This window comes from Penicillium arizonense (assembly GCF_001773325.1).
Source record: "Penicillium arizonense strain CBS 141311 chromosome Unknown PENARI_contig005, whole genome shotgun sequence".
In the NCBI taxonomy this organism is placed as follows: domain Eukaryota; kingdom Fungi; phylum Ascomycota; class Eurotiomycetes; order Eurotiales; family Aspergillaceae; genus Penicillium; species Penicillium arizonense.
In genome coordinates this window covers 1,432,898-1,459,084 of record NW_019173282.1, presented here as the reverse complement: position 1 = coordinate 1,459,084, position 26,187 = coordinate 1,432,898, and the positions used below count along the sequence as shown (strand labels likewise).

Here is a 26,187-nt window from a genome sequence, read left to right as displayed (position 1 = left end):
CTAGCAAGATTGTAACCTCAAGGGCTTTTTTTCTCTCTCCTTCTCTTTTGACATAGGGCCTCGATAAATTAGCATCGACCAACCGGAGCCCTGTATTTCGAGATTCGGGTCTGTCGCAAGAGTTCCGAACTTCATGTTTCAGTTTAAGATCCATAAGGGTAACCATGGTATTTTTTTAACCGGTTCACTATACACTACCAAGAGAAGCCGGCGGGGAGTACTATATCGATGAAGTCCGAAACTGGTGTCTTAAATGCATATATATAACAAAACCATCCGCACTTTATCTATCGGTTTTTGTCCACGTTTTCCTGTGCTTTTACATGTTGGGTAAATGGTTGAGCCATGCATATCAGATCTATTGTCTTGTTTTGGCTATTTTTTATTCCTGGGTTTGCCTCCGATCCAAACCTCGAGGCTTTATTCAAGTTCTAAACAGATGTGAGCGGACAACATATAGACAGAATACGTGGCTGTGCCAGATATCTCTCGGAATCTCCTGAAATATGGCTATCTGAAACCAGAGCTATGCTCAAATCAAGTCTACAGGTATTCCTTGATGCCAGGAATCCCTCGTCTGCGGTGTATACCGTCGCCAGATGGTATCTCCAGACTTACTTCAGCATGAAGATAGAGGATACTGAGGCAGTACAGATTGTGGAAAGTGAGGTTCTCGGTACTTACGCAACTTTCCAGATTATATTACTAACAATCTTTCAGAGACTCTAAAGCGTGTGGAGGAGTTCCTGGATGGAGGGGACGTGGGTGGCACATCACGTTTATACTGCGATGATACATGGCTCATTAAGCTAGAAAAGTCGGAAGCGGCCTAGGGCTCAGCAAAACAGGAGAACGTGATGAAAGAGAGTCCGGATGGAATTTGGGTTCCTCCTGCAATCGAGCGAGTTGAAGAGTTCCAGGATTTCCTCTGGAAGCTCCGGAATGGAATCTGGGTGAGGAACACGGCTATTCCCTACTGGTCCGATGACTTGGATGAGTACTTCTTTGATGATGCCTACAGCGGCAAGACTTACTGTACCTTCCCCAACGAAAACATGGCAGTTACACAAGATCAAACTATCCCCACCACGGTCACGTTGTACCCAAATAGCTTCACAACCACCAAATACGTCGATCACCTTGGATCCAAAATACCCGAACGAGGCACGTTACTCGAGGATATTCTTCCGCGAAGTGCAACTCTCTATCATGAGCTATTCCATCTCACGCTCTCGAACTCGAATACCCCTGATGTCACGTGTAAGTTGAAGAAATCCAGTATCTAACTCCATGTGCGTTGTCTCTAACTGCTTGCAGACAGTTGGAAAGAGCAGCAAAGATTGCTTGAGCCGCCATCCAACACAAAGAAACCTAAAAGTCTTCGATGAAACTTGGAGCAGCTCATCCGGCGCAACCCAGAAAACTACGTCTTCTTCAGTATTGGTTATTGGTTTTTCCAGCAGTCCACATGGAACAACGAGGCAAACAACCGATGGAGCTTCCATAACGGGGTAGCCGAGTTAGTCTCAATATAAGAAGAGATAATAGGAAACGCAAAGAATAGGATCCTCCAGGGGATCGACAGCGAACAGTTAGAGGACATGGCGGTTGAATTCGATATCTCCAACCCAATAATAATCATTGTATCTACACACGATGCAATGACTTAAAATCACAAATGTCTTCCTTCCAGTCCAGCGGGCCTACTTCTTCCAGTTTAGCACTGAAATCTTCCATTTTAGTTTCCCCTTCAACAGTGTACGGTCTAAATGAGATCGTTCTATACCTAAACTTGGCCTTCTCTGCATCCTCCCAGAAATGCGGCCATAGCATCAACTGAGTTTCTTGGCTATGCAAATATTCTGTTTGAGTGGTCCATAACTTCGCAGGAACATGGCGTTGAAGCAACTTGTGAACTGGGCTTCCAGACCCCATAAGGTATAGGCGGATACCGCTCAGCTTCGCAATTTGGGATTGCTGAGCGTCGGTCACTGGCGTCGAAAAGTAGACCCAGAACAGTTAAACGTATGATCTCTGTAGAGAGGGGAACCAGTTCATCAGGCCGCGGTAAATTGTTTCACGAGAGGATATATGCATTATTGCTCTACTCTCGAGATTCTCCTGGTATATTTGGGTGGAGGGCGAGGCAACAAATTCCCTCAATTCCGAGGTAGTGTACCATACTTCGTAATACGCATTAGTCGGCTAGTGCTTAGTATGGATCTACGACTCACATGTTGCTAGAATAATTATGTGTGGACGTCCCTGGACTCTTGCCCACCAGACCCACTATGGCCTAGAGCATGAACTAGCGGCTGAAAATGTCCATCCCATCGGTTGGTATCGAGCTCCTCGCCAGTGGGAACTTGAAGCTCGGTCCAGACAACGACTTCTGAGTCATTAGACGTTGGCGTATGATCTGCTCCCGGATGAACCTGCCATGAACGAAGATCTTTATTCGATTTGGGGAATGCGGAGGAACAGAATTTACATTGCCTCAGATCGGTGAATATGGGCGTGGACGCTGGAATTCAATCAATCATGGAAAGGCACAAAAGGTTGCTGCATTAACGGGATATATTCGATGCTATTGAGTGAAAGGGGCAGAGCAGAAAGGGAAGAGGGAGGGGAGAAAGAAACGATTTATCAGGTCTACGAGGGTCACGGGATCTCGACAATAAGCCATGTAAAATCCAATGCAGGATACAGAACAAAAATACCGGATACTAGGAACAATTAATCCGCCGTCGGTATAGCCACCTGGACAGGTACTGGTCGCGCATAAGCCACGCGCCACTATCTATATGTACACATATAGAATTGAAGTCCTATATAGATTCCTTCAAATGTATTTTCCAGTACATACGACCACAGGGTGTGGAGAACAGGGCTTCCCGTCCGCTCAGCCGTACTTAAGCCACACGCCGGTAAGTTACTAGTTAGGTGGGTGACCACTAGCGAATCCTTACTGTTGTATGTTTTCATTTTTGAAGTTTGTTAATTATATTTACTTTTTCTTGCTTATAAAGGTCAAGTAGATATTTTCACGACATTCACTGTCTTGAATTTTCTCACGGAAATACGTATATGCATTCGAGATGCTAGCTACTTTAGAAATCACCACCCCCAACACAGCTTTATCCGTCACTGAAACCAGCATCGATTTAGGCCTCGCCCTTACCAGTGGGTAGACCTGCTTTACCCGACCTGTACCTATTTCTTGGCGGGTTTAGGTTTAAAGTTTGGACCTAGGGTCGGGAACGGGGCCTATGTTTTAGAAGAACTACGACTATTATCCTGTTTTTTAGAAAGTATGCTCTCTCTAATCCTAGCACTATAATGTATTAGTCAACTCTTCTAGGGTAACATGTCGCGTCCTATGGGCTTGGACCTCGGCCTATTCCGTATCGTCTCTAAGTTCACAAAATCTGGCGGACGCCATTCAATCTGTCTGCGGCCTAAAGCGCAGTCTGCAGCTCATGGTGTCGCGAGCCGAATGAGTCACGAGAATTGCGTTGTCGCCGCAGTTGTCTAGACCTATGCGATATCGGATTAGCCGTGCTCGACGCCTACCTCATAGGGTTCGTGTAATATCTACCGAACACTAGGAGTGATTCTAGGAGTTCCTTAGACGTATAGCATTAATATCTGGAACAGGGTTGTATGGTAAGGCAAAAGCCCTCGCCTTCCAAAAGCAGCTAAACGTTATAGATTTGGGATATCTACGAAGGCGGTTCCTTGTTCGCTGGCTAAGATCCTGGATTTGACAAGTACAGAACTCGAGCTTACCTTGCCGTCTTCCTCCCCGCTATACAGCCTTCTTACCTGGGGAGACTAACTGACAAATCCTTCTCTGAAGGTAAGTCAAGGCTTTTCCCTATCATTGGTCAAACCCATGTCTAAGACTAACTCTATACTTCTAAGTATCTTACGCTGGGAACTTGAGGAGCGAGAAACATGTCTCCAGAGAGAAGACGAGAGACAGGCTTTTTGCGTCTGCGTAAAATGCTGCAGTGGGAGCCTGACAAGCGTAGTTCTGCTAAGGAGCGGAGGACGAATGGATACATCAAGTATTGTAATGCACGGAAGCACGCTGTAAAATAATACATAGTGTAAGGTTTCTACAATTCGACTAATAAATATGCGAGTGAGTTCAGGGAAATGGTGAAGTATGACGGTGCTACAGCATGGCCTAAGTAGTCTATTGGAGCTGAATAAGAGATTCGGAGATCTCAAATATTAAGCTAGGCATCAATATAAGAACAAGTATGTGGAATGAGTTCATAGGTAAAACCTGCTTTGGACAGTGTACCGTGATTGGCTGGTGTGACAGGCCGATGGTGTGTAAAGAATAAACAAATGTTCAGTAGAAAAGAAAGAAAGGAAGAAAGAAGAGAAAATCCCAAGTCAAGCAGACATCTAACTTCTACTGGACAAATACAGAGTGAAGTCGGCAAAGAGAAGTTCCCCACGTTATCGCGGAGTGACTTCATGCCCCTCCTTTTTGCATTCCGACGTTTCCACCTCTCTCTCTCTCTCTTTCACTTATCACTCTCACTTCCTCTCCTCTACTCTGCTTAGTCTCTCCACACGGTGTCGGCCTCCAACATGGCTGATGCACGGGATTTCGCCGAGGGGTCTGTCGCGCCTGACGGCATTTCCCATACCTCGCCTCAGTCTTCTCCCTCCCAGGCCTCCGCCTCCTCCGAGACCTCAAATCCCATCCCTTGCGAACCGACAGCACCAGGTTTATCAGCCTCCTCAACACACTTGGGTCAGATCAACGCTGCACGGCGGGGAGCTGGCTCCTCGCCACATCCCCAGCCATCGATGAGCGGGAAAGCGACCGGTGGATTGAACCAGGATATCATGGCAAAAATGAAAGCGTTTTCATTGTCCCGGCAGGGTGCTCCATTGCCGCATGCTGCGTCGACGGGGACAATCCCTAAGGCCCAAACGGGCACAGGCGGCGCCCTGGCCGGTCGTCTTCCTCCGAACTCACGGCCCAATCCTCAGAACTGGACCTCTTCGCCATCGGTGCCAGCGTCTTCCCCTGGTTCCGCGTCTCCCCGACCAGGCGGACTGGCGGCAAAGCGCATGAAGCCCGGTCTCAAATTGTCGGATGTCACTGGCCCGCCAACTCCGGCCGCGGGGACCGAACAAAAGTCCAACGAGCAAACCGAGGAATCTGCCTTCACCAAGTACGCCGAGTTTATCGACACGAAAGCAGGAACTCTGAATTTCAAGAATAAGGCTGTCTTACATGGGGGTGGTGTTGAATTCTCATCGGGTCACAGCTTCAAGATCTCTCTGGACGAGGTCGATCGCTTGGAAGAGCTAGGCAAGGGCAATTATGGGACAGTATACAAGGTCCGACACAGTCGGCCACATCTACGAAAACCGGGGCTCGGTTTGAGTGGCATTGTCAGTCGACCGCAGGATCAGGACGACACTAATTCGGAAGCTGGATCTACTCAATATTCCGGTGTGATCATGGCGATGAAGGAGATTCGTTTGGAACTGGACGAAGCGAAGTTTGCACAAATCATCATGGAGTTGGACATTCTACACCGTTGTATCTCTCCCTTTATCATTGATTTCTACGGGGCCTTCTTCCAAGAAGGTGCGGTCTACATGTGTGTCGAATTCATGGATGGTGGTTCGATCGACAAGCTCTACGAGGGTGGTGTTCCCGAGAACATCTTGCGCAAGGTCGCCCTGTCTACCATCATGGGATTGAAGTCGTTGAAGGATGACCATAACATCATACACCGCGACGTGAAACCGACCAACATCTTGGTCAACAGCAAGGGCCAGATCAAGATCTGCGATTTCGGTGTCAGCGGAAACTTAGTCTCTAGCATTGCGAAAACCAACATCGGATGTCAGAGCTACATGGCCCCCGAACGAATTGCAGGAGGCGGCATGCAGCAATCCGGAGCGCCCAGTGCTGGTACATACAGTGTGCAGAGCGACATTTGGAGTTTGGGATTGTCCATCATCGAATGCGCCATGGGCCGATATCCATACCCACCAGAGACATTCAATAACATCTTCAGCCAATTACACGTGAGTATTCTGCCTGCAATCTTGCTGCTCATCTTTCTAATCTGCCACCCAGGCTATCGTCCATGGTGATCCCCCAACTTTGCCTGCCGAGGGTTACTCCGAGGAAGCCCACGCATTCGTCCGGGCCTGTCTCGACAAGAACCCCAACAGCCGACCGTCCTACAACATGCTGCTTCGCCACCCCTGGCTAGCACCTTTGATGCAGCCACCCACCGAGTCGGCTGATGAACACGCCCCCTCCGACGTACATGATGACTCCGGCTCCAGTGAAAACGGTTCATCTGCTATGACAGAGGACAAGGAAGCTGCTGAGTGGGTGAACAAACAAATCAAGCTCCGGGAAGACGGCTTGCTCCGTGTCACCGAGAAGCCAGCACTTCATGCCGTTGCGCTGGACAAGGTCGGCACGGGCTCCGAGAATGACCCCAACATTATCCCTCAGACGGACTAAACTTGGCCATGGTCCGATTTCCAATCTTGCATTTCCCTCCTACTTTCTCCGAGGGGCACACTTTACGGCGCAGGCGCCGTCTCCAACGACTTGAATGCCTCTTCTACCGACGAGTCTGGTCACTGGCATCTGCAGGGGCGCGACTGCACTATCGCAACCGGCCATGTACGTGTAATTTTCTCCTTGTTGCTCATTCTGCATCTGAGAACAAAGATTTTTGAAGTGAACTCGGTTTCGACACCTGCGTCCCTGTACTATGGGCGCAAGGGACAAACATATTTAACTCTTACATGTTCCACGATATCTCTGAATACAAGCATTTGAACTGTGATCTTCGACAATGCGCCCGGACTACGTGTTCTGAAATCATGCATGGAAGTATTTCATTAGAATCGTAGGCTTCTCATATACATATCGCCAAAAGTCATGTTGAATTCGTAAGGTCCACCGCGTCACACCCAGTCCCATCGCTGTTGAAAATGAAACGACCTTCTTTATTAACTCACGCTTCGCCCCAGATCTCATCGGCGATCTGCCTAACAAGGCTCAGCTTGTTCTTCTGGTGCTCAACGAGGAGAGGATATCCGCTCTCGTGAGTACTGAAGCCACACTGTGGACTAATACAGACTCTCTTTAGTGCCTCCTCGCGTGTCTCTCTAGAGCCAGAAGCCACAAAGTCTGCCGCCTTGAAGATGCGTTCCTTCATAACCTCCTTGTCCTCAAGATCCCGCAGCTTAGTACTGATAGCACCGATGACCACGTTCTTGTTCTTCGGCAAAAATTTCAGCGGCTCAAATCCACCAGCCCGCTCAGTGTCGTACTCGAGATAGAATGTGTTGACGTTCAAGTTCTCGAACAATTTCTTCGCGATGATATCATACGATCCCTCGGAGAAGTGCCGGCCGCCAATGAAGTTTCCACGGCAAAGATGGATGCCAGTGTGCATATCCGCTGGCAGGCCAGCAAGGGAATCATTGTACAGTTTGATGTAAGCATCGAGCAGGTCCTCCACAGAGCCGGTATTGTCCTTGTCCTCTTCCCATCCCTGACGGAACGCATTGGAGCAGAAGTACGCCATGCCGGGGTCATCGAACTGCACGTTGCGCAGACCCGCCTTGTACAAAGACGCCAACTCGGCCTGGTACACCTTCGCCACGTCGGCGAAGTATTCGGCATCGTTGGCATATGCTTCGGGCGTGTAGGCCCGGCCTTGTTTGTAGCGCATGTGGAACCAGGCAGGCGTGATCATCGTCAGCTTGATGTTCGCCCATTCGCTTTCAGGCAGGGACTTTTGCACCAGCTTGAGCTCGTGCAGGTTCGATTGAGACGAAGTGGCGCTGTGGGAGAGCTTTTTGCCGGCGATGACGGAGTCGCCTGGCATCACTTTGCGGTCTTGCTCGATCAGGCTCACTACATCGGGGTGGTAAAGTCTGAACATCGAGGCTTCAGCGTCTTGCAGACGAATTGTCCCTGCGAGAGTTAGCGGAGCCATTGACAATCAAACAGAAGGTAACCTACCCTCAAACTCGTCCCACATCAATCCCCAGAACCGCGTACGGTTGAACTCTCCAGAAGTCACAGCCTTGAAGCCAAGGTCTTGTTGCATCTTGACGACATCGCGAATAGCTTCCTGCTCAACGGCGGGCAAACCGGCGGCCTCCCCGGAGATACCCGTAGTGGCGATTTTCTCGCGCACCTCGAGCAGGTTATCAGGACGCAACAGTGAGCCCATATGCTCGGCGCGGAAGGGGGGAGCACTGTGAAGGTTCGCCATTTTATTATATGGTAATCTGCAATTGATAATTGTCGATTGAACAATTGAACAGGTTCCAGAGGGACAATTCAATACCCCAAACTATGTGGGGTTTCTCCATGTGGAGATGTGGTGCAGATGTGGTGCAGTTGGAGAAGATGGAGATGAACAGGTGAAGATGCTGACTATGCAGATGAGGCTCTGGAGCTGCAATGGAGTAACTTTAAGCTCCACAGGGTACCTAGATATGATTTATTCAGTCTTAGGTATACCTATATACTCCGTGCTCCGTACATATACAACTATCACATTGAAGTATGAGCCCCACATGATATAAGGTTATGCACTACCCTGATGCATTCGTTCTCTACTTAGCTCTTACTATAAAATCGTCTAGATTATTTGCATATACTCTCTATCTCAATAAAATCACCGCATCGTCACCAGCTCCTCGGCGCTAGTAGGGTGGATAGCAACACAGCTATCAAAGTCCTGCTTTGTGGCGCCCATCTTGACAGCGACACCGAAGCCCTGAAGCATCTCACCGACACCGAGGCCCAAGATGTGGAGACCGACAACCTTCTCCTGGGGACCGGCGCAGATTATCTTCATCTCAGTCGGATTCTTAGCCTTCTCCTCGGCGGGCATGACGTCGTAGAACATGGCCGTGAACTTGGTGTGGTAGATCTTGATCTTGTCATCACCGTAGCGCTCGCGGGCCTCGGGCTCCGTGAGACCAACACAGCCGACTTCGGGGTGGGAGAAGACGACCGTAGGGATGTTCTCGTATGAAAGCTTGGATGACTTGAGCTCCGGGGGACCGAACAGACGGCTGCCGAGTTGACGACCGGCGGCGATGGCGACTGTATAGGATTAGCATGTGGACTTGAGGACTACAAAACAATTTTGTATCACGTACCTGGGGTCAGCTCGGCTTGACCTGTCACGTCACCAAGAGCATAGACACCTTCGACCGAGGTGTTCTGGTACTCGTCAACCACAACGTGACCGCCGGCATTCAGCTTGACTCCGGGGATATTGAGGTTCAGGTCCTCGACCTCGGGGGCACGACCCACGGCCCAGAGCAGCTCGTTCACCTCAAGCTCAGAGCCGTCATGGCCAATGAGCTTGAGCAATTTATCCTTGCCTTTGCCGTCACGGATGAGTTGCACTTCCTTGAATCCGGAGTGGTTACGGTGAAGCTTGACACCGGAAGCCTCATACCGATCGGTCATGGTCTTCTGGATCATAGGGTCAAACTTGCGGAGGAAGGTTTCCCCGCGAATGAACATGTGGGTCTCGACATTGACAGCGTTCATGACGCCAGCAAGCTCGACAGCAATGTAGCCAGCACCCACGACTGCAACCTTCGGGGGAAGATCCTCCATCTCAAAGAATCCGTCGCTAGTGATACCGTGCTCGGCACCGGGCACGGAGGGGATGTTGGGCCGGCCGCCGGTGGCCAAGAGGATGTGCGGCGCAGTGTAGCGGGCAGAACCGGAGCCGTCGGCTAGCTTGACCTCAATGGTTTGAGGCTCAACGAAGCCTGCACGACCCTGCACGAGATCAATTCCTTCCCGGTTCCAGTTGCGCTCGTATGCGCCATTGAGCCGCTTAATAACGGCGTCACGGGTGTTCTTGAAGTGGGTGTAGTCCATAGCGATGTTATCAGGAATGTCATAGCCATAGCTCTTGCCAACATGCAGCATCTCGTTAATGGTTGCGAAGTTCCAGGTCATTTTCTTAGGCACACAACTAGACAGAGAAATGATGTCAATTCACCGCATGAAAATAGTATCTTGTCTGTAGAACTCACCCAACGTTGACACAGGTACCTCCTGACCGTCCACTTTCCACAATCAAGGTCTTTTTACCATACCAACCGGCTGCACGGCGAGCGCTTCCACTGCCACCGCTACCACCGCCAAGGACAATGTAATCATACTGCTGTGTTTCCACGGGGGCCATGGTGGATGATTGCTGACTGTCTCGGGTGGAAGATGAAGAAAAGTGTCGAGAGATGGTAGACAAGCGAGACTGGGGGGGAATTGAGTCCGCGGAGGGAATACGGGGAGAGTTGATGGACGCCAGAGTTCGGTTCACAGTCAAAGAAGGAAAGTTCCCAGAGAACTTCAGAGATGAAGAGACGACTCGAAAGTTGATCCGAGATCGAAGGGAGCGGGAGAGCATGGAGGGAAGAGGGTTGTTATGTACAAAATAAGCGGGGGAGAGACAAATCCGATAAAGTGACGATGTCGATTTCTCAGCGCATATCACGTGATAAATCTAGATCGAGTACTTGTACATATCGGTGTTAGCCGTCCAGCGTTAGATCTTCGGTGTAAGGTATTTTGCAACCCGTTAAGTTATTAGCCTGTGACTCGGCATTTCTTACGGGCCATCTACCACTAATTTGTATTGAGTTCAGCTTTAAAGCACCCAACACCCGATTCTACCTAGGTTCACCTACTTTGCTCAGCAATTATGAGGCCAAGTACTGCAGGTAACATATGAGCGAACCGGGACTGTATTATTATGTTGAAAAGTAGGAAATCCAGGAAAGAATGACAAGTGACCAGCACGGCACAGTTGGAAGCATAGGAAACAATCAACTCGCAGCTCAACATCCAGATGACTGGAATAAATCGAGTGTCGAAGCAACATGAGCTTATAAAGTTGAAACAAAGATCAAACAAAGGGAATGTCCTGTTCTGTAGATTTGAATGACTTGGGATATATCGGTAACAGGAAACATGAACCATGTAGGGCAAAGTATAGGAGCAGCAAAGGAATCAAGGGTCATATATGACTCCAGTGAAACACCATTATGCCTGGGTACACTCTCACTGCGAGCAGTGTATGTCGAGTTTTGTAACTTCGTGTCTTAACTCCAGTCTCTCACATAATGAGATAGACATAGAGAACAAAGGGGCCAAATGGCAGCCAGCGCAGATGCCACCCGAGTGTCTGGGAGAGTGCAGGTATATCTGATCGGTCGCGAAACCCAAGAGGAAATGGCATTTGCACACTCTCCTACGCTGCTGTTCCGGGTCGTATTTGCGACGGGAGGATATCTTCGATGGGGTAGGACAGGGACCGAAGTGGGGTTGGTTCGCATGTATTGGTGAAATGGACCGTATGTTAGGAAGAGAGTTGAAGGTATCCTAGACAACAGGTTTCAGAGCCCGGTGGGATCTTCATCTGCGTCTGGGGTAGAACAACGCTCTAGTGGGAGTAGGCGATGACGGCAAAGGAAATCAGGCAAAAACACAAAGGGATGTATACAGAGCGTTCCATTTCGGCCTGGGAGTGCTTCATTTTCGAGTAGGTTGTATACAGTGTAGAGTGTACAGAGAAAGGGAGCGAGAGGGGAAGGGAGTGTGGGGGGAGGCGGTGTGTGTTTACACGTGGGCAGTATCGGATGAGGTAAGCGCGTTGGGGCCTCAACAAAAACATCAACTCAACGTCGACAGAGTAAAGAGTGAGAATATTGTAAATATTTGTATAAAACTCATATTTACGAGAGGGAACGATCAGCTGCGGGGGGATCTGGTAGGCTTGTCTAATAACTTCTGAGACGTTATAAGGTGAACCTGCAGAAGCCACAATATGCATCCCTGTAAACATCGTGCATAAGCACTCTCCCGCTCATGTCATATTGTTTAATCCATATTATCTCGATAGGTTTCTATAAGAATTATAAACAAAGCCTCTTCTGTCTAACCTCCGTCATCCCTTGATAGATCCCAAGTCGTCTAAGACCACAATATGAGTAGTAGCCACGATGCTTCAACAGCAACGATCTACATGACTGTTTTTGCCCCTAGTTACCTACAGTTACTGTTTTCCATCCGAGGGGGCCCTATGTAGGGTAAATAGCAACAGCCTAAATCCTCTACATTCACAAAGGATGAAGAATGCAAGGGGATACCATCCACACTTCCAGTCCCCAATCAGATCAAGTATGATCAGCTAGCATACCTGGCATGAAAACAGGATCCAGCCTTGCCAGCCAATGGAGCAAGGTATCTAGTTGCTCCAAATCTCCTGTAGCCCTGTCATCTGATTACCAGCCAAGATCTTCCCTTGCAACGATCCCCCTTGGGTATACGCGAGTTGATTTTCCAAACGCGTTACAGTTTCTTCAACTCTAGGCCAATTTTCAATCAGCTATTACACCATCGCCACAATGCGTGTTTCCGCTCTCTTCTTCGCTGCCGTCCTGTCTCTGGCTTCAGCCAAAAATATCAATATGCACTGCAACTTTGCAGAGGATCACACTGGCATGGTTCAAGAGCCCTACTGCTGCCGTGATATGGCACCGGCACGAGGAAACTCCAAGGCTAACGAGGCAATGGACTGTAAGTATTTGGATGATCTGACGGTATGCATCTGCTAATGACCTTGTATCTCCCAGGCGATAACCTGAAGCTGCCCCAGTTGTGTGAAGATCAGTCTCGTCCAGCCTGCTGCTACACTATTGTAAGTCGTTGTTCAATTTGAGCCGTGCATCGTTTTTACTAACCTGCTTTCTTTTACTTTATTCAGGGCCCGAAGAAGATTTGCACCTCGCATGCCATCTTTATGGATGCAGAGGATGTTTAGAGGACTGAGACCACGGAGGAACCCGTTGGATAGTTGGATTTTGGGACGGTGGGATGAGACCTTGCTCGCCCCCAGCATTTAGGTGTCAGTATTTGCTGCTGAATAGACATCGGAGAATGTACATCATACTTTGCTTCTTAGATTTCGCTTCTTAGTTTCGCTTCTTGGATTTGAATGAAAGACTGTATACACCAAAGGCCATCAAAGGGATTATATTGAAAGGATTCGTAACAGGCTGCAAAGATATTGACAGCGTAGTCGTGATGCATGAAAGTAAATATAAAGCAATGCTAGAGAATACACCAACGCCTGTTTGAATGCTGAACATGCCGCGTGCGGTCACCGTCGGCACAGTGCTCTCAATCGGATATTACCCCAAGCATCTCCTCAGTATTCCTGCGAAATAGCCGATCCGCTAACCCTGGCGTGGTTTCACAAAGGTTCAAGCAACACTGGGTGAATGGGTTGATATCAACACCAGAAAAACGAGTGTGTGGCCAATCTGTGGCATAGACGACCCGGTCCGGTGCAACAGACAAAAACTCTCGCGCCATACTCTGAAGATCGCGCATTTCATGATCTTGACTGAGCCGATAAGGAGCTGATACCTTGACATATGTCTTCCCACCACGTAAGAGCGAGATCAATGACGAAAATCCCTCAAGGGCGTAGGGGTTGAATGACAAAGTATCTTGACCCCATGACAAAAGCTCCGGGCTGCCAAAATGATCGATGCAGATCCGCACACCTAGCCGGGGCAGAATCGATTCGATCATTGAGACCATCTTGAGGGGGAGATAAACTTCGATGATCCAGTTATGTGGCCGGGCAATCTCGGCATGTTGGAGCAATGTCTCTTCCAGCTCAATCTTATCCATCACTTTTCCTACGGACTTGAGGTTGATTCTCAGTCCGCGTACCCCCAGGGAATGCCACAGTTCCACCGTATCACGTTGGACGGTGGAAGGATCGACAACCACCACGCCTCGGCCGCGAGATGGGCCTGTTTTCTGTAGGGCATCTAATAGACATGAGTTGTCCGTTCCGTAAACCGAAGGCTGCACAAAAACCACATTTTCGATGCCTAGAGCGGATTCAAAGGCCAAAGCTTCGGCCAGCGAATGCGGATTTGGCTTGTATACTGCGGTTGGAGAAACAGGAAACCGGTCTGGTTCCACGACATGCATATGGCTGTCCCAGGACCTAGGAGGGAGCCTTTGTTTTGGAGATATACTGGTCGCGGCATGATTCCATCGCCGTTGCTCTATACGGGTGGAGAGAGCAAGCGATCTTGATGCAGGGCCTGGAAATATATTCGTTGGCTGAGCAGCTGTCAGCATCTTGCCTAGATCCAAAACTAATGCACAAGGGCCCTTTAGGGGTCAAAGAAATACAAGAGCAAGAAGAAGCCCAGGGGTTATACTTACGGAAGTGCCTGTCCAGCAAGGAGTCGCCCTAAGGCACCTCAAAGATATCATGCCAGCTTCACCGGTCAACGTCCGAAGCCTGTACAATGCAAGCAGAGTTTTTTTCCAATGCAACTGGACACCTCGGCTGTGTCACAGCAACCCAAGGGCTTTTTCCCCACTGATCAGCTTGCGCTTGTGACAAGGGTAAAAGGCTCGGAAGTCGTCCGGGGGCTCTAAATTAATATAGATTGGCGGGCAAGCGGAACCAAGTGGATATGAGTAGGTACGACATAGTAGAGGGTGCCCATGTATAGTATCTATTTACTAGAGAGGGTAAAGTGAATGTACAAATCCAAGTAAATGTACTGTATAATGTCGTGTGAAGTAGTGACGTGAAAGTGCTCAAAGCCCGTGGAAATATCAAAGCTCGGACGTTGACCGAAGCTCGCTCTGTTTGGCCGGGATGCCGAGCACCCATTTTTCCCTCTTCCACCTTTTGCCGACCCCGGATTCTCCTCCACTATGCGATGGGACTTCAATCCCTTTTATACGCTAGTCATTGTGGTCATTGCGTCTGGCGGGATTCCCAAGGGTAAGTCCAGTTGGGTGGCCGCATGGACTCGGGCTCACCTTTCCAGGCTATGATGAGGGTGGCTATAGCGGCAGCGTCACTCTGCCTTCCTTTAGGGCCGATTTCAATCTCGTCCCATCCGACTGGGCCGGGGACGCCGCCGGTCTAGCCAACCGGATCGCGAATATCACATCCTTCAACGTGCTGGGCGCTGCGCTCGGGGCTCTGGTGGTCCTCTATCTGAATGACAGACTAGGACGTCTGGTGGCGTGGCGCTTAGCATGCATTGTGTGGGCTTCCGGCACATTGGTACAGATCTTCTCGTCGGGTATATATGGGCTCCTCTTATTTAGCCGCATATGGGGCGGGTTGGGCGCCGGTGGCCTTACAGTGACTTCCCCGTTATATCTGAGTGAAATTGCGCCCACCAAGACACGGGGCCGGGCGGTTGGGCTCTACATGATCCTGCTCCTGGCCTCTCTGGCCATAGGTGAGTTTGGACCATGTTGTATTTACATACCGATTCTAATTGGTCTCTGGTTCAGGGTTCTTCATCAACTACGGAGCCAGTACTCACATGTCAGTCACTCGAACTCAATACCGCCTTGTTCAGGCTATTGCTCTCATCCCTGTCGGTGTCGCATTCGGTCTGTCCTACATTTGTCCCGAAAGCCCTCGATACCTCGCTTCGAAACAGCTTCATCAGGCCGGATTGGAGGCTCTGGCGCGCCTGCGTGGGAAGGATACCTATGATCCAAGTATCGTTGAGGAGTTTGAGACTATTGATGCACAGGTGCGCGAGCAGGCCTCGGACCTGGCATCTGTCTCTCATTGGGCCATCTTCAAGGAGACACAAAGGAACCCCAATTATCGGCAACGGTTCTGGCTGCTTATGACTATGCAGACCATCGCCCAGTGGACCGGTGGGAACGGCATCACGTATTATGTCACCAGCATATTCAAGGTTAGCCACTGATTTGTTTCAACATCCAGATTCCTGGCGCTGACAAAATACCAGTATGCCGGGCTCACCGGCAGTGCTCAATCCCTCATCTCCTCCGGTGCATACGGGATCACTAAACTGGTTTTCACCGTGGCCTTCTCATGGGGGCTCATCGACCTCATCGGCCGAAGACGCTGCGCACTCGCTGGACTGAGCCTTCAACTAGCTGCACATGTCTACACGGGCATATACATGGGCCTCCGCCCCGAATCAGCACGCAACCAGAACGCCTCGAACGCAGCGGTCGCCTCGGTTTTCGTCTACGCCGTGGGCTGGTCAATTGGTCTTTGCACAATACCTTACCTCTATGGTACAGAGATTTTCCCCACACGCATCCGCAATGTCAGCTATGCCATAAGTATGGCACTGCACTGGTTCTTCCAGTTTGCCGTCGTTCGCGTGACCGGCGACATGTTTGTGTCGCTTGATGTGTGGGGAGCCTATCTCTTTTGGGCACTTATTTGCTTTCTTGGTATTATCATTCTTGGTATCTGGATGCCGGAGACCAAAGGCGTTCCAATTGAGCGCATGGGTGACTTGTTCGAGGGGCCTTGGTATCTACGCTGGCGGGCCAGGCCACGAGAGTGCGTTGTTGCTTCGTCGAGTTCCACAGCTACGGAGACTGTTGCATCAAAAGACAACATCCCCAAGTCGCGCGATTCGGCCTTTTGATTGCTGCTCTGGCTCTAATCATTCTTCGGCATCTGTATAATTTATTTGATACCCCTTCATTATTTAGCCCACATTTACTCACGTTTCGGAGCGATATTTTTACTTTTATATATCTGATTGAACTCTTTTGTGCATGATTTACCATAACGCTAGACATGTACATATTTGGGAATCATAAACATCAAACCAAGCGCCTAATAGGGACTTGAGAAAGTTATTGAGGAGGTCCTCCCCATCCCTGCCCAAATCCAGGGGTCATATTCGTGGTGATGGGCTGGGCGTATGAAAACGCCTCGAAAACCTCGGGTGTGATCTCGTACGATCCGGGATCATCAATTGTCATAACGGCATTTGGCATTCCGCCCAGCAGGTGCGTGGGTGGCATTTGGGGCATTTCACCCCCGCGCATATCGAACGTTGCCCCTGGATGTTGGAAATTATTGTAACCTTGCATCAGAGAGTGTTCAGATCCCGTCGTTTGGGTATGTGTGCTCATCGAAGACTGGGGTTGGGGTTGGGGTTGGTGCTGCCCTGGAGAAACATGGCGGGAGGGATTGCTATTTAGTGACGGCGACTGGCTGTGCTGAGGCCGGTGGGGGTGAGTGTAAGACGGAGGTTGATGTTGATAGTGGTGATCCTGGCCTGGTTCGGGTTGGCCAGCAGGCAGTGCACTGTGGATGTTGATTTGGAGTTTTTGGAGCTCCAAGGAGATGAGATTGAGTGCAGTTACGATGACAGGATTGGCAGCTTTGACTCTCTCCAAAGCGAAGATGCAGAATTTGAGTTTATCGAGCGTTCCCGGTGCAGCGTACTTCAGAGCTTGGATCTCGAGCAAGAAAATGGATGCTGCGGTATAGATGCTGTATGCAAGAGAGAGGACGACATGGCTGTCGCCGAATGTTCGACGATAAAGATCGAAGAGAGAGAGGATAGTCGTTGCTGATGCCATGCATTGTACTAGATGACTCGAGTCGTGCGTTTCTTGTCGGATTTTGAGCAGGTCCCGAGAGCAGAGGATTGGACGGTGGAGGAGAATGTTAATGGTATGGTAGAAACAGCTAGAAAGACAGTTAGCACTACTCAGTCAAAGGAATAGGCTGGGCACACACTTGAGAATCACAATATGACTTGGTGGAGAGTATGGAGGTAGATTCATCGCCGACAGTTTCAAGTATTCTGGTAGATCTTCCCACCAATCGGCCAGACTTCTGCTCTGCTCTTGAACGCAGTCATAGAACTCGGAGGCTGTGCTTGGGCGATTCGGGTCGTAGATGTGAATCAAGATCTGATTCAAGACCTCTGCCAAACCACACATCTTCATGAAACATGAAGTTGAATGCGCCTGCGTGGGTGGATAATGGGCGCCATCTGGGAACGTGACGCCATGAGGAGTCCATGTTTCGATCTCAGCTGTGTCATCAAGAATCATCCGTGGCGGGCTGACGCGCAAATGCTGCATCGTTGGGGCACGGCCAAAGTATAGGGATACCACTTTGTCCCAAAAATAACAACCCCAGAAAAGTCGGTTTCGTATTTCGATGTCCTCATCACTCAACTGGGCGGACCCCGAGTATTTCCGGCTATCAATAGAGATACCCAGGTCGTCCAGCAGCCGGAAGGCCATTCCACTGTATAACCAGGCTTGTGTCCGATTTCCACGGCCACATTCTTGAGCGCTGAGGAGTAGCAATGTCTGAATTGTCGGGATGCCTGCATATCCACTTTTGAGTGAATCAAACACGCCCGTCAATGCACGATGGGAGAATTGGGCTCCCCCATCGTAGGAGTCGAGAAGCGGGCCAATTTGAGGCTCCGCTTTGCACCATCGCACCGAGTGGGAAAGAATAGCGTTCAACAGAATATCCGAGTAGTATGGGCCATTGATTTTCATATCACCTGTTTCCAGATGCATATGTTAGTATTGTCACAGTCTGAAAGAGGGAGGGTCGGACAGACGTGTGAACGCAGGACGATAGACGAAATTCCACAGTGGCTGAATCCAGCACCAGTGGGAGTCGAGAAGATATTGATAAGGTTGCTGCGGGAGATATCAGCAAGTGTGTCTTAACAATCCACCAGAAACAGTACCGGCATAACAGCCATCTGCTCGAACGCCCTCTCCCGCCACGCACTGTTAACCAGGCGCTCCTTGCGGGCTTCCAACTCCTGTGCGTAATGAGAAGTCGACGCTGTTTCGTTCACCGCACCACTCGGCAGTTGGAATAGACTGGTCGGGCCGTGGAACGAGATGCGACCGTCATTTTCCACATTCAGGCCATCGAATTCCCGTGCGAGGTCCTGAGTATCGGGGTCGGCCTTGATCTTAGGACCGCTCGAACTAGACTCGGCCACCGATGAAGGCGAGCTTGCCTTTCGCAATTCCGCTTCGCCCTCCCCGCGGAGCTTAGACAGTGCATCCTCTAGTTGTGCGACTCTGGATTCAAGCTGTTTCGTATAGGAAAGAGTTGGGGCTCTAAAAGAGCATCAGCATGCGGCAATGGCACAGATTAAATAGACCACCCACAAACTATACACGCACGCCTCGCCTCGTGCGGCGCATCGCGAACAGGACGGACTAGCTCCGTTACATTTCACCTGACCAGTCAGCTCGGCAATCTCGGTCATTGTCCGAGAAGCATACCTTTCGTTTACGACAGGCCTCACACGAGAAGGCGCTCTTCCTGGGGAGAGTTGTCTTGGGAGGCTCGGCCATTCCAGATGGAAACCTTTAATTGTGACAAAGAGGGAGACCTCCATCGGGAAAAATGGCAAAATCAGGCGAAAAAAATTTGGCCCCAAATCTTCGTGGGGCAGTGATCGCGGGGAATTGCGAAACGTGAGATAGTGTTGACGTCTGTTTGAGTCTTTTGTGGCTTTTGGAGACTTTGGAGTAGAAAACTGCGACTGTTGGGGAGAATGAGAGCCAATGAAGCCGAGAATTGCTCCACCAGAGAGCGAAAGTGAGGAACTTATTGGATGAGGGCGGTGGGTCTTGGCGCTCCACTGTATAGGGACGAGACTACTGCGCGCTATATCTTCATATTTGCAAACTAACTTATACTATTACAGCCCTATTTCTTGCCTTTCTTGTTTTTCCCCGTCTTGGGTGCATCACGGTCACTCTTGCCCTTCTTCCATCCGATCTTCCCCTCGTGTCGCTCGTTGGCATCATCCAGACGTTTCTTGTCCTTGTTGCTCAGCTTCACGTTGCTCTTCTTGACATTAGGACCGTTCAATTCGACAGCACCAAGCTTGCGGGCAACCTTCTTGTCCTTCTCGGTCTCGAACCATGTGCGCTTTGGTCGCGACATGATCTCGTGTCCATGCTTCATCAGATTCTCGCTCTTGTTGACTTGCATCTCGGCCTGAGCAAACTGCTTCTCGGTCTTCTCCTCTTGCAAGACCTCTTGTACTTCATCAGCCAGATCTTCCGCCTTTTGCGCCCAGCTATCAGCAACAGCTTGCTCAATCACACGACTGGCGATCTTGGCGCCTTGGGCCTTGCCGGCTCTCACGGCGAGCTTGACCACCTTGCGGTCCGGCTCGGCGGCAATGGTGCAGGCACGACCAGAGCGACCGGCACGGGCAGTACGACCAACACGGTGAAGGTAGATCTCATGACTCTGAGGGGCCTCGTAGTTGATAACGGTCTCGACACCCTTGATATCCAGACCACGAGAAGCGACATCGGTAGCGAGAAGGAAGGCAACCTTGCCATCTCTGAAGTTTTCCACGGATTTGATACGCTATATCAGAGGTTAGCGTGTTACATAGATTAGGAAATGGTTCGAACGTACCTGCTCTTGGCTCAGACTACCGTGAAGCTCTCCAGCTTTCAAACCTAGTAGTCCGAAAATGATACGGACACGGTGCGCTTCCTTCTTCTGCCGGAAGAAGATGATAACACGCTTTGTGTAAACTTCTTTACACAGATGCAACAGATATCCGAGACGCTTTTCCTCTCGACCGGGACGAAGGCGCACAAACTCTTGAACCAGGGTTGATACAGTGTTCTTCTTGGCGTCCACCATCAACCGCATGGGGCGATTCATGCCAACACGGATAAGCTTGTCGACAGAGTCTGTCATGGTGGCAGAGAACAGCATCGTTTGACGCGACTTGGGAATTGTGGTGAGAATCTCATTTAACTCGTCGGCGAAACCGTCTTCAAGCATACGATCGGCTTCGTCAAGAACCAGAATCTCCAGAGTGTCAACTGTGAAACTCGGCGAGTTGCGCATGTGGTCAATGAAACGACCGGGAGTGGCAATGATAACATCGGGGCGCTTCTTGAGCACATTCTCCTGCTCGCGAAGACTGAAACCACCGATCAATTGACAAAATGTGACGTCTGTGAAGGTGGCCAATTTGACAGCAACATTGTAACACTGAACCGCCAACTCACGAGTGGGCATCAGGATCACAACACGGCTTGTAGGAACCTTCCTAGGACGGAAGAGAAGACGCTCCAGGATGGGAACAACGAAAGCAGCGGTCTTTCCTGAACCAGTCACGGCACTACCAACAATATCCTTGCCCAGCAGAGCAACGGGGATAGCCTTGCGTTGGATGGGCGTCGGATCGGTAAATCCAACGGAGGCCAGACCTCGAAGGATAGGGCGAGAGAGGTTGAATTCTTGGAAGGTCATCTTGGCCATGGAGGCCTTGAGGTCGGTCTTTTCTTCGGGGGCAAAGAATGCTTTGCGCTTCTCGGCTTCCTCGGCGTCCACTTCGCTCTCTGCGTCAGAGCCTCCGTCGGAGCCGATATCATCTGGGTGACCGACAGGTGTGGCGACAGAGTCATTGTCAGATGCAGCATCGTCGTCATCTTCATCTGCGTCCTCGTCCTCGGACTTCTCCTCGTCGTTGTCTTCCGGCCCAGAGCCAGCTTCAGGGCCTTCTGCCTCACTTTCCTCCTCGCCGTCCACACCCATACCGAATCCGTCAGCGGCCATGAGCTCGTCGTCGTCAAACTCCACCGGCATGCCAGCTTCTGATGCGGCATCGTCCTCAGATGCGCTAGCGGTCTCCTCCTCGTCCTGTGTCTTCTTCTTTTGCTTTTTAGAGGCAGCCTCCTTCTTGGCTTGCCTCCGCTCAATGATATCGTCGATGTCCACTGCCTTCTTGTCACCGGACTTCTTCTGTTCATCAGCAGCACCCCAACCATCGAAGCCTTCGGTGACACCCTGATTGGCTACGCCGCCGACATCGAACTCGAACTCTGGGTTTAGGACTCCGTCATCTTCTGTCGCATCCTCTGCAGCATCATTGTCCTCCTCCTCGGACTCGGGCTCGGGGGCGGCGTTTTTCTTGTTCTTCTTGGCGTTCTTCAACTGCTGCTTTTCTTGTTGCTTTTGTTTCTTGTTCTTGGGCTTAGGAGCCTCGATCTCGCGCTTGCGCTTCTTGTTGTCGGTTGGGGCATCGCCCAGCATTTCGTTGTCCTCTTCATCGTCGAATCGAGGTGCGTCTTCGTTATCGGAGAGCGTGAAGACGAAATCGTCGTCTTTGGAACTCCTTGACGGAGCCATCTTGGAGACTGTGGCTTAAACCAGGGAAGCTCAGCTAGCAGGAGAATTCGCAACAAGATCAAAAACCCCAAAGAAAAAAAAGAAATCCTTGAAAACACTGCAAGCAAGTCCCGCTGAGAAAATCGATCAACATGCAAAAAAAAGTTCCCCGGGCGGTGACGGGCAGTTGCTGATGTAAGCAGAATACCGACACCGGGGGAATAAGGCCAACATCGAACTAAGTTAGCCTACTGTAGTTAACGTTAACTAAATTAACTTAACTTAGCTATATTTACATGTACACAATGGCCCAATGGCTAAAATTACTTCTAAACCTCTAGAGGCGTATAAATATCTAGCTTAGACATTGGTTACTACATAGTCAGAGACTACAATGCTCCTTTATTCTACTTTTTTTTCGCTATGACTTGCGCCCCTCGTTTGCTTCCAAGGTTGGGCGCACCCTTGTTCCGCTCCTCGCCAACCACTCCTTAATCCAGGACTCCTGATCCTCCGCTGGGGGAGCACAAACGAGTATGGTAAGGTTGCGCCCATAGCCTGGGCCATATTCGACGTCGTCGGTCTCACTTTGCACAAACTCATAGTACTCGCTCCTTTTGTAGCTGAAGTCAAGGCAGGAGAGGGTCATGCCAACCAGGGCTCGGCCAATGTGATCCTTCTTGTAATCTTCCTCTACGAAGACGAGCAACTCGCCCACACATGTGTCTGCATCATTGGTGGGTCGATAGAACCTGACATACGCATACCCGACAGTCGCATCAATCCTGCACGGGTCAAATCCTCATGATCTCCGAGCAGCGATCAAAAAAGGAAACCTACTCTTTCGGCAGAATTCGTGAAGGTCGTCATAACCCTCAAAAGTCCAAGGCTCAATGTCGCCACACAAAGATGTCTTCCGTGTATACCAGTTCATGATTTCGACAACCCCTCCAATATCGAGGTCCTCTGCACGGCGCAGCTAGACGTGGGGTGGAATGGCTTTTGAATCAGGAGGCCGGTCCCGCCAAGCTTGATATGGTGCATCGCAACGCATTTCGGCTTCCTCACACTTTTGTTTCTGATAGTCAGGTCCCGGTTTGTAAATGAACCCAGCAACAGTCTTGTGCCAGTGAAGACGTGTGGCTTCATTCGTCAGATCACTCGGGGCTGGAAGGTGCTTCAAGTTCGGTACAATCATGGATGACTCTCCATGGGCATCGCGGTTCCGTCGAAGAAGGCAGTGTGACAGATGCCTACTTTGTGAAAGCCCAGCGGAAGCTGGTGCCACCAGTGCCGAAACTGTTCCCTGGCATCCTTGTTAGGGATCACCACGAGGGAATCTCCGTTAACTCAGGAGTCCTTCGTGGGCGAAATCTGAGGTTCCCAATCATCAAAGGGGAAAAGTGAAGAGTCATAGACCATTTCATTATGGCGTGATGTGGGTGTGAGCTTGCCATTCTCAATAATAGGGAACAGACGAGGAGAGCTTTCGTATGCTGCAATTGAGGCTGGCGCTGAGAATTGCACCAGCACGATACTCCGGCGTATCTATTTTAACCTCCGACCAGCTGAATACTAGGTAATGCTGTCAATCTTGTGGCAATGGACCTCGAGGGGTCGCTCGGGTTCTCGGATGCAGGCCAGGGCTCAGGGGAGTCCGCATTCTTGTCATTCCGAGGCTCCGCAAGTGTTTGGTAGACGCCTGAGATCTGGTCGACTCCAGGACTGTCTCTTGCTTCGGGAAGCTTCTCGGGACACGCATGGTTCTCGTCACCCCTAGCCCAATTCGCCGGTCGGAGAATAGACCTCTTCGGGAGAATCTTCCTGATCTTGTCAAACTCGTCCCACGAAAAATCTCTCATATTTTAGATAAACTTGTCCCTGGCTGCTTGGTCCATTTCCATCAAATTCTCGACTCCTGGATTTGGGACGGGTTCCTCGGCAGTCGCCGAATTCGCCATGGAGTCGGTGTTGTCAGAGGACTCGGACTGGGCGGCAGTGTCTTCGCCCAAGGGCTGAAGATCATCGTTGTCCGTGGAATCCTGTGGTTCGCCATGACTAGATCTATGCGATCTATATTATGAGTATCACAATACCCGGCAGTCTAAAAGTACCCACATTTTGGATAAAACCAATTTGCTTGATCTGTTTGCTTTGCAAATGAGGGATGATTGCAGGCAGAACTAATCAGCTCGTCAGTATATTGGTCTTGTTCTCAAGGATGATCGTCAACGATGGCCTTCTGTTCACTCACATTGATTTATTGCCTTTTGCAGTTATGGTACAGGCCTTGTCGTTTTCTATCGTTCGATGTTAGCGTTGCAATCGGGGTGCGCTGGGATCATAGGGTTGCAGTACCTGAACATGCCAGGATATCAGCCCTGAAGTAGGAGAGAACACGGGATGAAGGTCGAGATGAAAGGAAGACCGAAGGGCTGTAGAAGGAGACGGTTAACGACGAGGCGAGGTGAGCGAGGGGTAATTTGAAGTGGAAGTTGGCGAAGTAGACGACCTCGCCGGCGCGAAGTACGCCGTTTCTGATGTTCTTTTTTCTTCAACCATCGCCACTTTGTGCATTATGGCTCCTCGCATCTCCTCTTAACCATTCATTAGCGATCTCTTAACTGTCTTTACCGGTTTCTTAGGTATCTGTTTAACTATCTTTTTAATCACATGATATCCTCTCTCGCTATAGTACCCACGCCTAGTTATTACAAGTTTAGCTTGAAGGAACTACCTGATATTGTGCTCAAACTCATGTTTCTAGTGCTAGAAAACATGAGATAACAATTCAGGGGGGCTAAAAAAAATCAAAATCAAAATCCTGTGAACCCGAGTACATAGACGTAGGTATCTGCGGCCCACCATATTTTCTCCTTCACACATCTCCGCCATGTTATCAATACTTCGCAAGGCACGCTTAAAAGACAAGGAGATGCGAATATTAATGCTGTATGGCCCCTGACCAACCATTGAGATCGAGCTAATATTTGTAGGGGTCTTGACAACGCGGGCAAGACGACCATCGTCAAACGGATAATGAACGAGGATGTCACTACGGTCAGCCCAACCCTAGGCTTCATCATCAAAACTATTGACTTTATGGGGTAAGTTCCCGTCAATATTGCAGGGACGATTTCTAATATGTCGCAGATACAAACTCAACATTTGTGAGTCCGCACTGCAGGAGACCGCAGTCGGGGACTGACGCCACTAGGGGATGTCGGAGGACAAAAAACTCTCCGATCCTATTGGAAAAACTACTTTGAAAAGACCGACACGCTCGTCTGGGTGGTGGATGCCACTGATCGTCTTCGCGTGAACGATTGTCGACATGAGCTCGCGGGTCTGCTGCTTGAAGAGGTTCGGAAGTCCCCGCAGTCGTCGGACATTCACTGACTGGACGACAGCGACTCACGGGAGCCAGTTTGCTGGTCTTTCTGAACAAGACAGACGTGGAACATTGCATGGACGAGCAGGAGGTTCGCGAGGTAGGCTTTCTTTGCCTCCCAAAGGGACCCGACTGACTTCCACAGCGACTGGATTTGGATTCCATCAAAACTCACAAGTGGACTATCCTACCCTGCAGTGCAATGACCGGCACAAACTTGAATGAAGGTTTAGAATGGGTGGTACAAGATGCCAAAGACCGGCTATTCCTTTACTAACTGGCTATTCCTCTACTGACTCTGGTGTCATCGTTATGTTCAAGCCGGTGGACCAGTTCGATTTACATTTGGCCTCTCTGGATCTAATTCTCTCCGTGCTTGCAGTCCAACTCTACAACATTTACATCCGATAGGCTGAAGTATACGTGTCAGATCACTGAACTTGTATTCCGAGAATGCAAGGCACAACATGATATATCATTCCGCCTCTGCACCCCTGAACCCAGGAAATAGGAGACAGCAATGAAACAACAGAGAACTAGCAATATAAAAGAGCAGAAACATGAACAGAAAAGAACACAAAAAGAACAGAAAAATCAACGTAGAAGCCGGGAGAAGACATCACTGCGGGGCGATCCACACGTAAACAAACACCTAAAACGCGCTCTAGGGGATGCACCTATGCATGGAATAGCTAGAATTGTGGATAACAACGAGGCACCTAGTTTCTCTTCATACTGTAGCAAGTGAAAATCTCG

At 49.9% G+C, this 26,187-nt stretch overlaps 11 protein-coding genes across 11 annotated transcripts; 5 read left to right on the top strand and 6 right to left on the bottom strand.

Annotated features, from left to right (window-relative positions):
• Positions 1 to 624: 624 nt before the first annotated feature.
• On the top strand, positions 625 to 1,388 carry PENARI_c005G12380 (uncharacterized protein; the record flags this gene model as incomplete). Its single annotated transcript, XM_022630083.1, has 4 exons — positions 625 to 664; positions 721 to 761; positions 849 to 1,260; positions 1,318 to 1,388. The coding sequence occupies 4 exons, from the start codon at positions 625 to 627 to the stop codon at positions 1,386 to 1,388; spliced, it is 564 nt and encodes a 187-aa protein (XP_022490483.1).
• Positions 1,389 to 4,608: 3,220 nt separating this feature from the next.
• pbs2 (mitogen-activated protein kinase kinase PBS2) lies at positions 4,609 to 6,520 on the top strand (the record flags this gene model as incomplete). Its single annotated transcript, XM_022629600.1, has 2 exons — positions 4,609 to 6,069; positions 6,122 to 6,520. The coding sequence occupies 2 exons, from the start codon at positions 4,609 to 4,611 to the stop codon at positions 6,518 to 6,520; spliced, it is 1,860 nt and encodes a 619-aa protein (XP_022490360.1).
• A 502-nt stretch (positions 6,521 to 7,022) lies between these two features.
• Positions 7,023 to 8,294, bottom strand: PENARI_c005G12141 (cobalamin-independent methionine synthase II family protein; the record flags this gene model as incomplete). The annotated part of the gene is made up of 2 exons (XM_022630073.1): positions 7,023 to 7,990; positions 8,039 to 8,294. 2 exons carry the CDS (start codon positions 8,292 to 8,294, stop codon positions 7,023 to 7,025), a joined length of 1,224 nt encoding a protein of 407 aa, XP_022490465.1.
• Positions 8,295 to 8,702: 408 nt separating this feature from the next.
• Positions 8,703 to 10,241, bottom strand: glr1 (glutathione-disulfide reductase GLR1; the record flags this gene model as incomplete). Its single annotated transcript, XM_022629730.1, has 3 exons — positions 8,703 to 9,136; positions 9,193 to 10,028; positions 10,090 to 10,241. 3 exons carry the CDS (start codon positions 10,239 to 10,241, stop codon positions 8,703 to 8,705), a joined length of 1,422 nt encoding a protein of 473 aa, XP_022490291.1.
• Positions 10,242 to 12,462: 2,221 nt separating this feature from the next.
• On the top strand, positions 12,463 to 12,878 carry PENARI_c005G09198 (uncharacterized protein; the record flags this gene model as incomplete). Its single annotated transcript, XM_022629942.1, has 3 exons — positions 12,463 to 12,634; positions 12,691 to 12,755; positions 12,822 to 12,878. The coding sequence occupies 3 exons, from the start codon at positions 12,463 to 12,465 to the stop codon at positions 12,876 to 12,878; spliced, it is 294 nt and encodes a 97-aa protein (XP_022490206.1).
• Positions 12,879 to 13,237: 359 nt separating this feature from the next.
• Positions 13,238 to 14,065, bottom strand: PENARI_c005G10408 (putative TIM barrel metal-dependent hydrolase; the record flags this gene model as incomplete). Its single annotated transcript, XM_022630001.1, has 1 exon — positions 13,238 to 14,065. The coding sequence occupies one exon, from the start codon at positions 14,063 to 14,065 to the stop codon at positions 13,238 to 13,240; it is 828 nt and encodes a 275-aa protein (XP_022490582.1).
• Positions 14,066 to 14,809: 744 nt separating this feature from the next.
• Positions 14,810 to 16,533, top strand: PENARI_c005G00681 (uncharacterized protein; the record flags this gene model as incomplete). The annotated part of the gene is made up of 4 exons (XM_022629552.1): positions 14,810 to 14,879; positions 14,926 to 15,348; positions 15,404 to 15,822; positions 15,877 to 16,533. 4 exons carry the CDS (start codon positions 14,810 to 14,812, stop codon positions 16,531 to 16,533), a joined length of 1,569 nt encoding a protein of 522 aa, XP_022490443.1.
• A 214-nt stretch (positions 16,534 to 16,747) lies between these two features.
• PENARI_c005G06237 (putative C6 transcription factor) lies at positions 16,748 to 19,158 on the bottom strand (the record flags this gene model as incomplete). Its single annotated transcript, XM_022629792.1, has 5 exons — positions 16,748 to 17,591; positions 17,643 to 18,429; positions 18,490 to 18,571; positions 18,622 to 19,006; positions 19,073 to 19,158. The coding sequence occupies 5 exons, from the start codon at positions 19,156 to 19,158 to the stop codon at positions 16,748 to 16,750; spliced, it is 2,184 nt and encodes a 727-aa protein (XP_022490394.1).
• Positions 19,159 to 19,604: 446 nt separating this feature from the next.
• drs1 (putative ATP-dependent RNA helicase DRS1) lies at positions 19,605 to 22,061 on the bottom strand (the record flags this gene model as incomplete). Its single annotated transcript, XM_022629618.1, has 2 exons — positions 19,605 to 20,279; positions 20,331 to 22,061. The coding sequence occupies 2 exons, from the start codon at positions 22,059 to 22,061 to the stop codon at positions 19,605 to 19,607; spliced, it is 2,406 nt and encodes an 801-aa protein (XP_022490165.1).
• A 400-nt stretch (positions 22,062 to 22,461) lies between these two features.
• Positions 22,462 to 24,160, bottom strand: PENARI_c005G04469 (uncharacterized protein; the record flags this gene model as incomplete). Its single annotated transcript, XM_022629715.1, has 5 exons — positions 22,462 to 22,825; positions 23,111 to 23,346; positions 23,606 to 23,864; positions 23,916 to 24,082; positions 24,155 to 24,160. The coding sequence occupies 5 exons, from the start codon at positions 24,158 to 24,160 to the stop codon at positions 22,462 to 22,464; spliced, it is 1,032 nt and encodes a 343-aa protein (XP_022490431.1).
• Positions 24,161 to 24,987: 827 nt separating this feature from the next.
• On the top strand, positions 24,988 to 25,708 carry PENARI_c005G05703 (uncharacterized protein; the record flags this gene model as incomplete). The annotated part of the gene is made up of 6 exons (XM_022629762.1): positions 24,988 to 24,992; positions 25,037 to 25,147; positions 25,194 to 25,210; positions 25,258 to 25,403; positions 25,451 to 25,531; positions 25,577 to 25,708. 6 exons carry the CDS (start codon positions 24,988 to 24,990, stop codon positions 25,706 to 25,708), a joined length of 492 nt encoding a protein of 163 aa, XP_022490511.1.
• Between the last annotated feature and the right edge of the window lie 479 nt (positions 25,709 to 26,187).